The sequence below is a fragment of the Linepithema humile genome, chromosome 5 (genome assembly GCF_040581485.1).
Source record: "Linepithema humile isolate Giens D197 chromosome 5, Lhum_UNIL_v1.0, whole genome shotgun sequence".
Lineage (NCBI taxonomy): Eukaryota > Metazoa > Arthropoda > Insecta > Hymenoptera > Formicidae > Linepithema > Linepithema humile.
This window is the reverse complement of record NC_090132.1, coordinates 5881428-5894685: the sequence shown is the minus strand read 5'-3', so window position 1 is coordinate 5894685 and position 13258 is coordinate 5881428. Positions and strand designations below refer to the sequence as shown.

At 40.9% G+C, this 13258-nt stretch overlaps 1 protein-coding gene across 8 annotated transcripts in view; it reads left to right on the top strand.

The window, feature by feature from the left end:
- The window catches only part of pdm3 (pou domain motif 3), a 292867-nt gene that overhangs the window by 188098 nt on the left and 91511 nt on the right, over positions 1–13258 (top strand). For all 8 annotated transcript variants that reach the window (XM_067356113.1, XM_067356111.1, XM_067356108.1 and 5 more), the window contains one exon: positions 211–506. In XM_067356113.1, coding sequence (XP_067212214.1) covers positions 211–506 — 296 coding nt within the window. The remainder of the gene's footprint in view (positions 1–210; positions 507–13258) is intronic.

Here is a 13258-nt window from a genome sequence, read left to right as displayed (position 1 = left end):
GCTGTTCAATTTATTCGAAGAAATTTATAAGGTGGCATCAATCCGAAAATGTCAAATCCATAATGTTAGCGCATCACGACCGTTTCGCGCTATTGAATCGAAACGCGCGAATTATATTCGCGCTATAATGGGATTGCGTCGGTGCTAGAGGCTGCGCGGCGGCGCGCCCGCTATTAGAACGGTCCTCTGAGAGTTTTGGTCGATTTGCAGATTACGAGTCCCCGGGATGCAAGGCTGACATGGCGGAGGGTTCGGCCGAGGAGGAACAGAGCAGTACCGCTGCGCCCGCTTCCCCGCCAGCTGATCTTCGCACTCTGAACACCCAATTGTCGCCGCCTTATCACCACCAGCCCCATCTCCAGCCTCGTCTTCAGCATCTGCAGCATTCCAACATGCTGGCGACCGCCGTACCGCCCCGGCATAGCCACAGTATGCTGTCTCATCAGGTGAAAGCGGAGGCAGAGCTGGACGCCCCTTGCGATGTGCCATTGAATCTCAAGAGCGAAGTAAGTACAGAAATCTCTCTCATCGATTATTGATGTTCGAAATTAGCTAACTGTTTTTGATTGTCCTTTTTCCAGTAATATTTATTATTTGTATTATAATAGTTATTTTTGCTTGGTGTGAGAAATGTAGTTAGTGATTTTTAATTATTATGCAAAATAGACGGTCTTATAATGTGCAATCTTTAGCAATCACTCGACTTAGGCTTCGATTTGTTTGAGAAACTACGGCGCTGCTAAATATCTGCCGGTCGAGACAATCGTCACACGTGTTACTAACGGTTTTGTGTGTCAATGACAACCAATTGTGCGGTTAAGTAGCCACCATGTCGCATCTCAACCTAAATCGGCCAATAGTCTCTCTGACCTGTATATGATTAACATACAAAACAAAGTATATCAAGCGACTTGACTTGGCGCGAGAATGACGTAATCATGGATCTCATTTACAACGAATTACGCAATATAACTTTAAAATCGTACAAAGTAAAATTTTTTTAGAAATATTAATTTAATACGTATTTTATATATTAAAAGAACGAATAATAAAATAATATGAATTTCGCGCGTATATCGGCGTCCTAGATTGATAAAATAAAATTACAAAAATCTTTGCTGCAGACTATCCAATCAAATTAGATGACCGACCAATTTAGACGATGCTCAAAATAAATTCTTGTTATAAGCAAAGTATAGTAACACATTTACTAAGTAATTATTTTAGAAGAAAATCGTTAATCATCGTAGTTGCGGGTGGCACATTTTGCAATATAAAACGAATAAAGTGCAAAAATTGTTGCAAGATGATAAAGATAAAAATATAATCCTTAATTTGTAAATGTCAATTTAAATTTATCATATAATCAACAGTCGCTCGTGTATTCATAATGCAATTCAATTTGTTTTTTAAGAACCGCGGAAAAATCCGAAGTAGAATATTTAAGCTTCTAGAGGTTCGTGCAACAGTACGCGATTATCTTTGCACATTACGATATTTGCCTAAGCGTTGCACGAAAGACTTCCGTGTTACAACTACAAGATGAAATAACCGTCATATGCTTCTTGATCAAATCAGCTCAATTAGCAATTTTCAGCGCGCAAAGAATCATTTACCGGCATCGGTCGCAAACGAATCGTTATTTATAATTATACTACTGCTAATAACATATGAATTGATATTTATAATTTAAAATTTGTTTGTGTGCAAACACAAGAATGAGAAATGCATGTAAAATTAAGAGGCATTCTTCGATCAGCGAAAAATGCAGGTGAGCAAAAATTTATTAATAAAACTGATAAGTCCATCGTTAATTATTTTTTGTGTAGTAAAATTAATTGTAAGCAGCGACGGCAATTGAAAGTCATTAGAAAAGACAGTAAAATATTACAAGAGAATGCTGACTTCTCCGACTACGATCGTAAAGCGGAAAATATTTGCACGTAGCTTATGTATCCGCTTCGATGAACGGGGACCAGTTTTGTCGATGCTTGCACATCGGACTAGCTGGTAGGGAAACTTTAACAAACAAGCGGGAAGTATTAGTCGTCAAACGTGTCTACTTTCCTTTGGGACAATTAACTCCCACTTATCGCTTTCTCCGAGTTCCTCATTAATTTTAAAAATGACACGAGAGTATGTTTATGCAAATGAATGATACTGCACATTGAAGAATATTAAACGCAAAAATGGACATGAGTAAACTCGCAGTAGTAAAGTCTGTAGATAATTTCTAGCGTCACGCACAGAGTACTCTATTGATAATGATATAATTAAGTCACACTGTTGATGTATCACTTTACGATCTTAATTGCCAGAACACAAGCCATATGGTATTCTCCGCGTAAAGAATCAAACGGTACGAAGAATTCGACAATGATGCCAATTAAGTAACAAAAGAGAACAACCGCGACACTAGATGCGACGACAGCCCGAGACTAGAGTCTCGAAAACGGCAGTCATCCGTTAGCTCGTTGTCCCTGTCCATCCATTACACTATTATCCCCTCGGCAAACACGGGATCCACGCCGGACTCCACGCATGGACTTAATGCCCGGCGCGGATCTGAGAAGGGAGCGTGCAATTTACGCGCAAAAGAACAAGGATGTTTCATTCGCGTCTGACAAAAAAAAAAAGAATATCCTGCAGGTATACATTGTAACAAGACACGGATAATAAGCCGCCCGCACTTGCCGTGCGGTAGGACGCGTGGCAACGAAAAGAAGGCGCGATCGATCATCGTATCGCGGTTTCGTACATAATCCCTCCGTGACTATCGTATCGATGCGCTGTCAATTCTCCAAATCGGAAAGGAAAATAAATCTGGCGCACTTTGTGAGCGATGCTCGGAGACGCGAAGACGCGAGTTATCAGCGGAATAATTTATCCATGATTTCATCGGGGAGTTCACTCGCGTAGAGTTCCACAGTGGCTCGAACTTCTGTTCCACGATCATAAATTATTAGACCTTTGAACGCGGCATTCTTAACGATCCCTTCAATGCCATTAGCCGTTCCTCTTAATTGCGGAATATCTCTCTTTCTCGGGAGAATAATGGATATTCAGCGATGCCAATAAGTATGAGGATGTAAAGGAGCAACCTTCAAGATTTTGCAAGATGTGCAAGGTTGTTCGCAAAATTCGACGGCGTCTTTGACTGGAAGAAATGTAAAAAATTGTGCAAACAATATCTCGTGTTCAAATTTTTCGTAATGTGAAAATTAAAATATTTAAATTACCTACTGAAGCAAAATGTGACAATTCATTTTACGACTCCGGCAGTAATGTAAAAATAAGAATATCGTACAATAATGTTAGAGAAACGCAAAACGGAGCGTCTTTCGCAACCGCAAAGACCGCAATGATGAATCTATATGCAAATATTCGCGTATCTCGCAAACATATCTGTCGATCGGAAACCGTTAAACGCCAAACGGATGCATCGTCACGAATATTCCTCCACTCATGACCCCGAAGATTTCGTCGGTCACACGAGAGAAGCCGCCAAACCATCTACAGCTTTGTCACGGAAACAGCGACCCTATCCAGACCCTCTCGAACCCGAAGACGCAAATTTCACGTAGCTGAATCCGGCGCGTTGACCGTCCGATGGATCGATACGCCGTAACCAGCCTTAAGGCGCATTCCAACTTGATGGCCACCAGTCCCGACCGTAAATGCATCTGTCAAGAAAGTGATTGAAGGCAAACGGTTCAGGGGAGCCGCGAATGTTCGGCGGATCGGATCTCATTACTTTGGTAGCTCATTTCACCGACTCAATTGCATTTCGATCGAATTTCACAATTATTATGATTATTGTTGTGCCAGACCCGCGCACGGCCTCTGCGGTCTCCTTTTAAAATCCGGCAAGAAGTCATCTCGCGCAACAGCCGCGCAGCAGCGCGGCTTTTGACACGCTGAGATGCCTGTGCTTCAATCAACCGTAAAGAATCCGGTTATCACGCTGCATTATAGTTTTGTTTGCATTCGATGTAACGATATTCGCTGGGATACTTGTGATAAAACGGTGCAAGGGGGTGTCGGGCGCAACAAGAATCGCGTCGGCGGCTCAAGAACAAGGGAAATCAACGGGTCGCGTGTCGCGAATTGAAAAATTCAAGGTTTTATGACGCAATAATGCTTGGCAGTCGCAAAAGATTTAGCTAATAAAAACGTACGTTTGACGAGCGACCGTCTGTAAAGCAACGCGGTCAGAACGACGAACGTGGGAATGGGTGGCAAAGAGAAGAATAAAAAAAAAGTGGAAGAAGTAAAAAGAATAAAACGCCGAGATATTCTATCGCTCGATGGCTCGTCTATTTCTCTCACATGGTATTCGCGGAGTGATGGAATGTTTATCAATAGATTAATCTCGGAGATCGGCGGGTGGTTCCGCGTCGTCGCCGGGCAGGCTCCTCGATTGCGATTAAACATAAAAGTATTATTTCAATCTGGCCCCTCCGCGCGTCGGCCATACATTCTCTCAATGTGTACGTCATCCCCATCGGCACACACATACACATGTACATGTATATACATATATATACATATATAGATATATATATACGTACATACGCACCCATACATGCGCGCGCACCTACTCGCGCGACCGATAGATCGGGCATTTTTCCATTAGATTGGAACTTGATTAAATTGAAAATCTGTCAATTTAGGAAAAAGCATCCGACAGCTTATATTGACGGTGGACATTATACGCGGTGGCCAACGAGGCAGAACTCGTTGGCCTGACAACTAGCGGAGATATAAAACCCATCGTCGCGACGATGGACCCGGGATGCGCGCCGGGCTGTTTACTTTTTGCTTCCTTTTGCGCCCTTGTAAAATTAATTGCCGGACGCTCTTTGAGGGTGACGGTCGCTTTCGCTGTTCTACCGATCGCGGAAATTTGCTCACGGTGTCATTCGTTCAATCTCCACCCTGATACGATTCCGACGCAGCACCCTCTGTGTTTCCCCTCCTCACGCCTGTTTCCACTCCCGTCGCGAGATAGCCGCTGACGGGGTTTTGTAACGAATGCATTTATCGCGTACACTTTTAAAGGAATAATATGGTTTTAACAGATTTAATTCGCTCGCATTGCCATCGACGTCATGCGATCAAACGAAACCGCGGATGGCCGAGCATGAAGGAGGAAACGCGTTTCTTCACGATCATTTAACGCGCATTACACGAGTCGCGTGTAATACGACCCACATATCTACTCATCGATGTTTGAAATGTGCATTATATCTGGTCAATACTAATTTAATCGCCAGGCACTCATTTTAATAAAATTAACAGGATTTATATAGAAATTCTGATTAAGAGTTTAATTTTCTCATGTAGTTAAATTTTGCTCTGTGAAGGGATTTAATCATTGTTCGCATTGTAAGAAAATTTCCGGATATATGATCTTTATCGATATAATGCGAGAGTAAGCCAATTATATGCGATACAATTATTTTGCTCTTGTCAATCTTTCCTCTCCTTGCCAATAAATTTTAACGATTTTGTCAATGCTTACCGTTCAATCATATTTATTTAGTGACATTATCATACATTATTGTATATCCGATCTCAATTGACATTTATAATTAAACTTTTTGTCACATTAAAAAAAAAAAAAAAAATGTGATTAAATCCGCTCCACAATTTTCTTTGGGGAAAAAATATTTTATTCGAAAACTAAAATAATCCAAGGTGAATGGCATTATATCGACTGACTTAAAACAGTATCTTGCAAACAGTAACGCTAAGCACCACAGAAACGTGATTGCAATTCGCTTAGCCGTATATGGCGCTATTGTCCGAACCAGTTCGATGTTTGCCGCGCAATCGAGAACGTATTACGCTCATGATAAGGTGCCATGATTACAGCGGATAATTTAATTGAAAATGCGGCCTGACATAGCAATAATTCTCTGGAGAAATTTCACGCCAACGCACGCAGTCATTATTAAGAATGCTTGAAACATGTTGAATAGACTGCGATCTGTTTACGATATCTCGCGTGCATAATATGTTAATACATTATCACATTATCATTTCTTAATATAAGCAGCAGATAAAAAGAAGTGCTTTATTTTCAGTACGATAAAATCGTCATTAAAATTTGTAACAATTTAAAATTATGTATTTTGTATGCATTACACAACCGATTTAGATTTTAAACGTAATTATTGAATAAAAGAGAAATATTAAAATAGAAATTTGTCCAAATATATACTCATTCGCATTTAAAAAAAACTGAACTCTACATAGACCAGTTGAAAACTTTACATTGGCTAACGTCGTTGGAGCAAAGTTTAATCGTATCTCGTGAGTGTCCAGGCGGACCTTGATTAAAGACGATCGCGGGGCGGGAAGAACCGCGGATAAGTCAGAGCGTAATCGCGTACCGGGACGCGGCCTTTTAAAGTAGGAAACTCGCCGGAAACTACCGGCCGCACGGCACCGAGAACTCCCCGGTGCGGTGCCAAATAACAATGTTGGATCTCATAAACAAGGAGACAAGACAAATACCCGCCTGGACGGTGGTTCCTAGGGCGCGGAGTGGACAGAGTCCGTTCCACCGCCCACCCACCCCTCCGGGGATGGGAGACTCTGCTGGTAATTTCACGGTGTCTTGCATCTCTGAGCCACCTTCTCCGCTGCACCTCTCCACACGAAACATTCACGTAACGCGATACGTTAACCACATACGTCTAATATGTTCGTTCTATGATTAGAAATCGGTGAATATTTCACGTAAATTTTACAATCGCTGTTGCTCTTTTTAATCATGACATTTCGATATAAAATCACGGGAATTTATGCCGATGATAATAATGTACGTTTTTCAAAATATTCCGCATACATCGTTTTCGAAGATAAATTATTTCAGACATTTTAGAGATTAAACTGCAACAAGACGTCTACAGATCTATACGCGTAGCAAACGTTCTGTTGTGATGCGTAGCGAGAGCTTTATCTTGGAGCAAGTACATGACATTGAGAATAGGCGGGAGACGAGGGGAGTCACTGGGATTTGCGCGAATGGCCGACGACTTAATTGATCGAGGGCCATAAGCGAATTAGGGATGACCAATGTTCCACGTGCGGAGCTCAGGAATATGGACGGGGGAAGATGCCGAGTTAATTCAATTCGAGAAGGCTGAGGAGGGTTTTGGGACGTCTCTCGCGAGACGTAAATTTGCGTACGGACCGTGCGCGCTCCCCCGCGCGTACCCCTCTCCTCAAGGACGATGGACACTCCAACAAATTGCATCGACGCCTTGGAACTGGCCGTTCCTTCTCTCCGCCTTCCTTCCTTCCTTCCTTCCTTCCTTCCTCCATCGCTCTTGATTTTTTTTTTTTTTTCTCCTTTCGTTACTACGCGGCCGCGAGTCATAAATCAAATTTTACGTTGAGTGAGATTAGATTTCTGTTTGGCCACGCTCGAGTTCACGAGCAGTGGATTCGACGAGGGTAAGGACTGCTGCGGTGGAAACCTTCGCCCTTCCTGTCTTCCGCGCCACTCTCTCCCCTTCCCCCTACCCCCACGACCCATCCCGGCGTGCTTCGGTGCTGCCTGGCGATAGTGCTGGTACTGCAGCACTACGAGGTCCAACATTAGTTAACGATTAATCAAGGCGCTTGTAGCTCAACATATATCATTAAACTAGTTAGCGAAGTAGGGTCGGCCAAGTGTGCTGACCACTGGCTACACCACCCACCACCCCATTCTCTCTCCACCGGCCGGCCCTGACCGAACCCCTTCACCAAGCCCCCGCGGCTTGCTCGCGGAGCCGATCCAACCCTCTGGCGACGTGCTCACGTAGCGAATGGAACTCTTAGAGACTCCAGAAGCGAGTTTAAGCTCGTCGTTGGTGTTTCGTCCGTTTCTGGCGTGTGCCAATTGCTCGTTAAAGCGCGGAAACACTTCTGCGCAGTTGAGGGGGCATTACGCTTTGACTTGCTAATGTCAGAATAAGTTCTCGTTTCGTCCAAGATATCTATGGAATATAATAAGATTTTCAATAAAAAAGCATTCGTGAAAAATATATTCTGTTTGCAATGCAATTGTATTAATTAATTGGCATTAGCAGCTGGCTGTCAATCGGTCGGAATCTATGTATCTATTCTTTAACAGCCGACTACAAATTAATTAAAACATCATTCTCATTTTTTTCTTCTAGTAGAAAGATTTTGCGAAAATGATTATAAAATCTAGTATCAATTTAAATCATAAAGCGGCTATTTTTTAATAGAAAATAATCCAAATTTTAAGATATGTTTAGTCAAAAGGAAAAAAAAAAAAAAAAAACAAATAAAATAAAATTTTAATAAATCAAACAAAGAATGAGAGATATTATGCAAAATTATAAAGATTGGTAAATTCGTTACTAATTGAACAATGGGTCAACACGTCGCTATCTGGAATCTCGTGGAGAACATTCATGATACCTCCTTTCGGATCTTCTCGCTTTCCCATACCCCTACCCGCACTTCGTCTCTTCCAGTTTTAACCATCGGGAGACGGCCGCATAGCCTCTCGTGCGCCCGCGGGCGCCCCTTATAAATCCTGCAGGACTCCTGCAGGCACTAATGTACGACTGTTTGCGGGTATAACTTGGCCCCGACACGAAGGATAGGGGATGGTGTTTCCAGTACATGCTAAGCCGGGGCTAAAGGCCCGCTAGACCGAGCCATTCCTCACTGCCCTACAGACTTACACCTCCGCCCCCGTATGCTTGTCTTTGCTTCTTATCCCTAAGCAAATGTGGTCACCGCGAGGAGGGTGCAGGGATTTATTGATGGATTTACGACCTTGATGTTTGGATCTTGGAATAAGACGAATGGAATCTTGAATTCGTAGCCCGTCATGTGTGTTTAAACTTTGTATCGTATATTTTGGAAACGATGCCAACGATAGCTTTGTTATATTTTATACGTAAAACAAGTGATTTAATATTCTATCGTATTTGCATTCTTAAGAAATTTTAAGATTAACAAGAACATTTTTTATATAAAATGAAAGAAAAATAACGAGAGACTGTGAATTGATATAAGAATTTGTTTAATAATCTACAGTCTGAAAAATTAATAGAACAAATAGACAAAATTAACAGACAAAGGGACAAAAGTAATTTGTGCTGTAAAATCGATGAACCTATTTGATTGACCCACGAAAGATATTATCTACAGATTATCGACGTTTCGCGATAGAACAGAAATCCGAAGGGGCCAGACACATTAATACCGTCGCAGGGAATCACTTGGCAAAGTTATTTGACCACCACTGTTCATCCTGGGAGATGGTATTAAATCCCCACCCCGTCCACCACCCTGTACCCTCCTCCAGTGGTCCGGACAGACTTGTACCAAGGACCAGAGCGAGCTAGGCACCAGTGTCCGGCGGTGTCGTCGGCAAACGTTTGCTCGACAAACAAACTCAACTCCCGTCCCTGCTTCACCATTGCGCGACTCTGTTTTACTATATAAATGAGATGGTCACCCTAAGTACAGGGTTGAAAGGGATGATACTGCACGAGTGTGCGTCGCGTCGGTGCCATCCAGTCGCTCTTCAGAGACGACTGTCACCGTCGATCCTTCGTCTCTGGCCTTCGAGTCTCATATGAAGGGATGGAAGACGAATGATAAGAAATAGGTTTATAACGTCGACAATGTATGTTGTATATTTCTTGTCGGAATTTCAAAAAATAAACAGTCTAACATCGCCGTAATATTATCTCGCGCGCAAATTCTGTACTATTAAAAATTGAAACTTTAATTAATTGTTTGAGCTCCACTATCGATCTCGGTGACAATGACACAAAATGACAAACATCGGGTTCCTTTTAAATTATGCAATTGGAAATATCAATACGTCTGAACCTATCAAAAATGCCTGTATTGCAATACGCGAACGATTAAAAAAAATTCAGTTTGGATGGGTACAATGTGGCATTAATTAAACGGAATATGAGCAATAAGTTTTGTCGCGGCTTTGTAAAAATTCCAATCAAAATTTGACGTTAATAAATAATGGAATTAATTTGTGAATTAGCTTCGTTATCGCGTTTGAATCCATTTATGGTTGTTGCAGAGTGTTCGTTACATAACAGAGAACAAATATGGAAACAATCTTCGTGCCTGGAGGATGAATTTCATTGCGAAGTTAGTGACCGTTCGGCTGCCCAAGAATAATATAATCCTCCGGTGTGCGCCGAGACTACTCTGTATTAATGTTTGCCCCGATATCTGTAAACAGGCATTACCTGTATCTCTGGACCGAGGTGTAACTATCCGCTGGGCGAGCTCATGGTAGATTTGAACGTTAGCCCGCCACAGGGATTAGAAACTTCCTACGGCGAGGTCACCGTGCATACTGTTTGCGTTTCTCTATCGGTGCCTCGTGGAAAGGAAAAGAGGAATACGTGGTCGGGTGGCCTGGATCTACGAGAGTAACAGACGTTCGAAACTATATAAAATAATACGAGCGTCAGCTAAAGAAATTTCGCGCAAAGAACGTGCAGTCTTATCCCTTTCGATATTGCAATTAATCATTGTTTCGATTATCATAAAATATTCAATAATTTCGTTCATATAAAGAGTAAAATTTGTGATATTTTAGTTAGTGCATTGTAGGTATATTGTCTATTTAAACAATCACATCTTTTAGCTACAAATTTGTAACGTTAAGATGCGATGATATAACAGCTTTTATTTTAAAATAATTTGTGAAACGATTGACGAAGTTGGAAAAACAAAAAATCTATTAAATTCAAAGACATATAATGCTAAATGAAGAGAAAGATGTGGTGTGTTTGCAAGATTTCACTATAAACGATATACTGTTGAGCGATGACATACTGGCATTACTATAGATGACAGAGTGGCCGGTTTCGTTCACGCGCGTGCGTTCTATGCGTCGTATACGTAGGCACACGACGGTTAACTGACGCGGCATATTTACATTGTGTGGCGGTGCAATTAAGCCTCGTATCCGGCATCAAGCGTAGGAAATTCCGTGCGGACTAACACCTTGCTCCCTGCATTCACGCGGCCTGCTTGTGTCCTGCCCCTGCATCCTGCCATCCTTCTCACAACAAGAATAGCGCATACGGTACATGTCCGAAACTTCAAGCCCTCCTTGCTCTTCGTTTTTTGACGAATATACGTTTTAAGAAAATGTAGATTACCCGATATGATGTCCAAGTTGGATATTTTATTCATAACAAAATTTTTTGCAAAATTTATTGCGGCACGTTAAATAATAACATGAAGACTATTGATTGTAGAATGTTGTTCACAGGTACACTGCGTTTCTAAAGGTTTTTTTTTTTCCTAATATAAAATATAATTATCTAGAATTATGTAAAAAAGTTTGAATTAATGCTACGATATTTCACGAATTTTATGACTTGATAATTTCAGATCTTTTTTCTCAGTATCGCTTGATTCTAAATTTCCAAAACAATGAATTACATTGATATGCGGTGAGAAACTATTTCGATTACGGGTGCATCGATTCATTCTTCTCGTCTATACTACCGAAGATATAACCGTTTCTACTGCTCGTAAGGGAATTCCACAGGCTGCTTTGAATCGGGTGGAAATCGTTCGAGGAACCGTTTCAGGGAATCGTTAACGTACCCTCGAAGCGGACGCATCTTGTAGATGATTGTCCTCTTGGGTGCGTGCAAGATGGTCGATTATTTGCCAAGAATGGGAAGTCTCGACTCGTTCTTCAAGTATTATAATAAGGAATTCTATTGACTGTCGACTTCGCGGCACACATGTAAAGTTCTGACGTAATGTGCTAATTGAAGCGTTTCGTAGAACGAATACAGAAATACGTGTTCAAGTAAAAGCGAAAATATAAATACTTATAAAACATTGACAATCGATAGCCACTAGCATATTGTGTGTTTGATTAAAAAAGTCATAAAAAGCATAAAATATATTCAATAAATCATATAAGCATAAATTTTTACAATTTTTTAATTAAAATAAAATTTTAGGAATATTAATTATCATAATACTTTTATTTAAAAAATGATAAATTATAGAAGCTTTGACAAGAATTTGATGCGTACTTTTTTACATTTGACAGCATCCGCGAACTATCACATACGGATAAATATGTAGGTAATTGGCGTTTGACGAAGTACAAGCTGTACTAGTACGAAAATAATTTGCGCAAATGATCAATATCCACTCGAGCTCTTTGCTTTCCAGGTTGTTAGCATGCATTTATTGCGACGAAGGAAGCGCAAGAAGCGCGAGAAGCGTCGCGTAAACTTGATAATCACTGCCGTCTCTTGTCAACTGCGACTTATCGAGACTCACTATCTCGCATCGCGGTACGTTTATCGTTAAGCCGGCCGCCAACATATTGTAATTGATTGAAGCAAAATACAGTCGTGCAAGGGAGGCCAGCAATCGGGAGACAGCTGAGATCCAGTAAGTCAAATTTTCCCGTCAAGCGACGGCCGCTCGTCCGTGTACATGACGTTTTAATAACGGTTCGTGAGCGATTGAAAATGTCAATCTACTTCGCTTTTGCGGAGAGCGTGCGTGTAAACGCGTGCACTACATTCGCGATGCGTGCGAAATGCTCGTCAGAAGCTCGTATCTGTTAACCGTCATCATTTAAGAGTTGCGTATGATCTCGCGTGTTCACTTAACGCCTTGAAATCATCAAGAGATGTTTTTTCGAATCCAAGTCCTCTGCACCTGCTTTTTAGCAAACTAATGCCTTCTGAAATCGATGTTAGAAGGAGTTTTATTGGCATAGATTTGTTTCGCACGATGAATTCGCATGCCGGGCGCGCCAATCGACTGGACAATATTTAATATACGATCAATTTTTTCATTTTTGGTTTGGATAGTAACGTATCCCGTTTCCCGTAAAATTTTTTTTATAAAATACGTAATTATTTTATATTGCAATAAAAGAGATTTTTTGCCGAGATAAAAAGTAATAAAAAATTTCATATTAATTTTTAAACATGGAACGCAAATTTTTCATCGGAACACATGGAAACAAGGGTTACTGGTTTAGATACATTTATATATTATGCAGTATGTAATTACTTTCCGATAAAAGCGATTTTTTTGCCGAGATAAAAAAAAATAATAAAAATTTGTATTAATGTTCGAAATGTATTTCCAGTTTTTTCACTGCTGATTTTAAGGCATAGACAGGACAATGTGATATACGCGTTTTTTCTCTTTGTATATATTATATTATAATTATTTCTCTCGGGCTTTG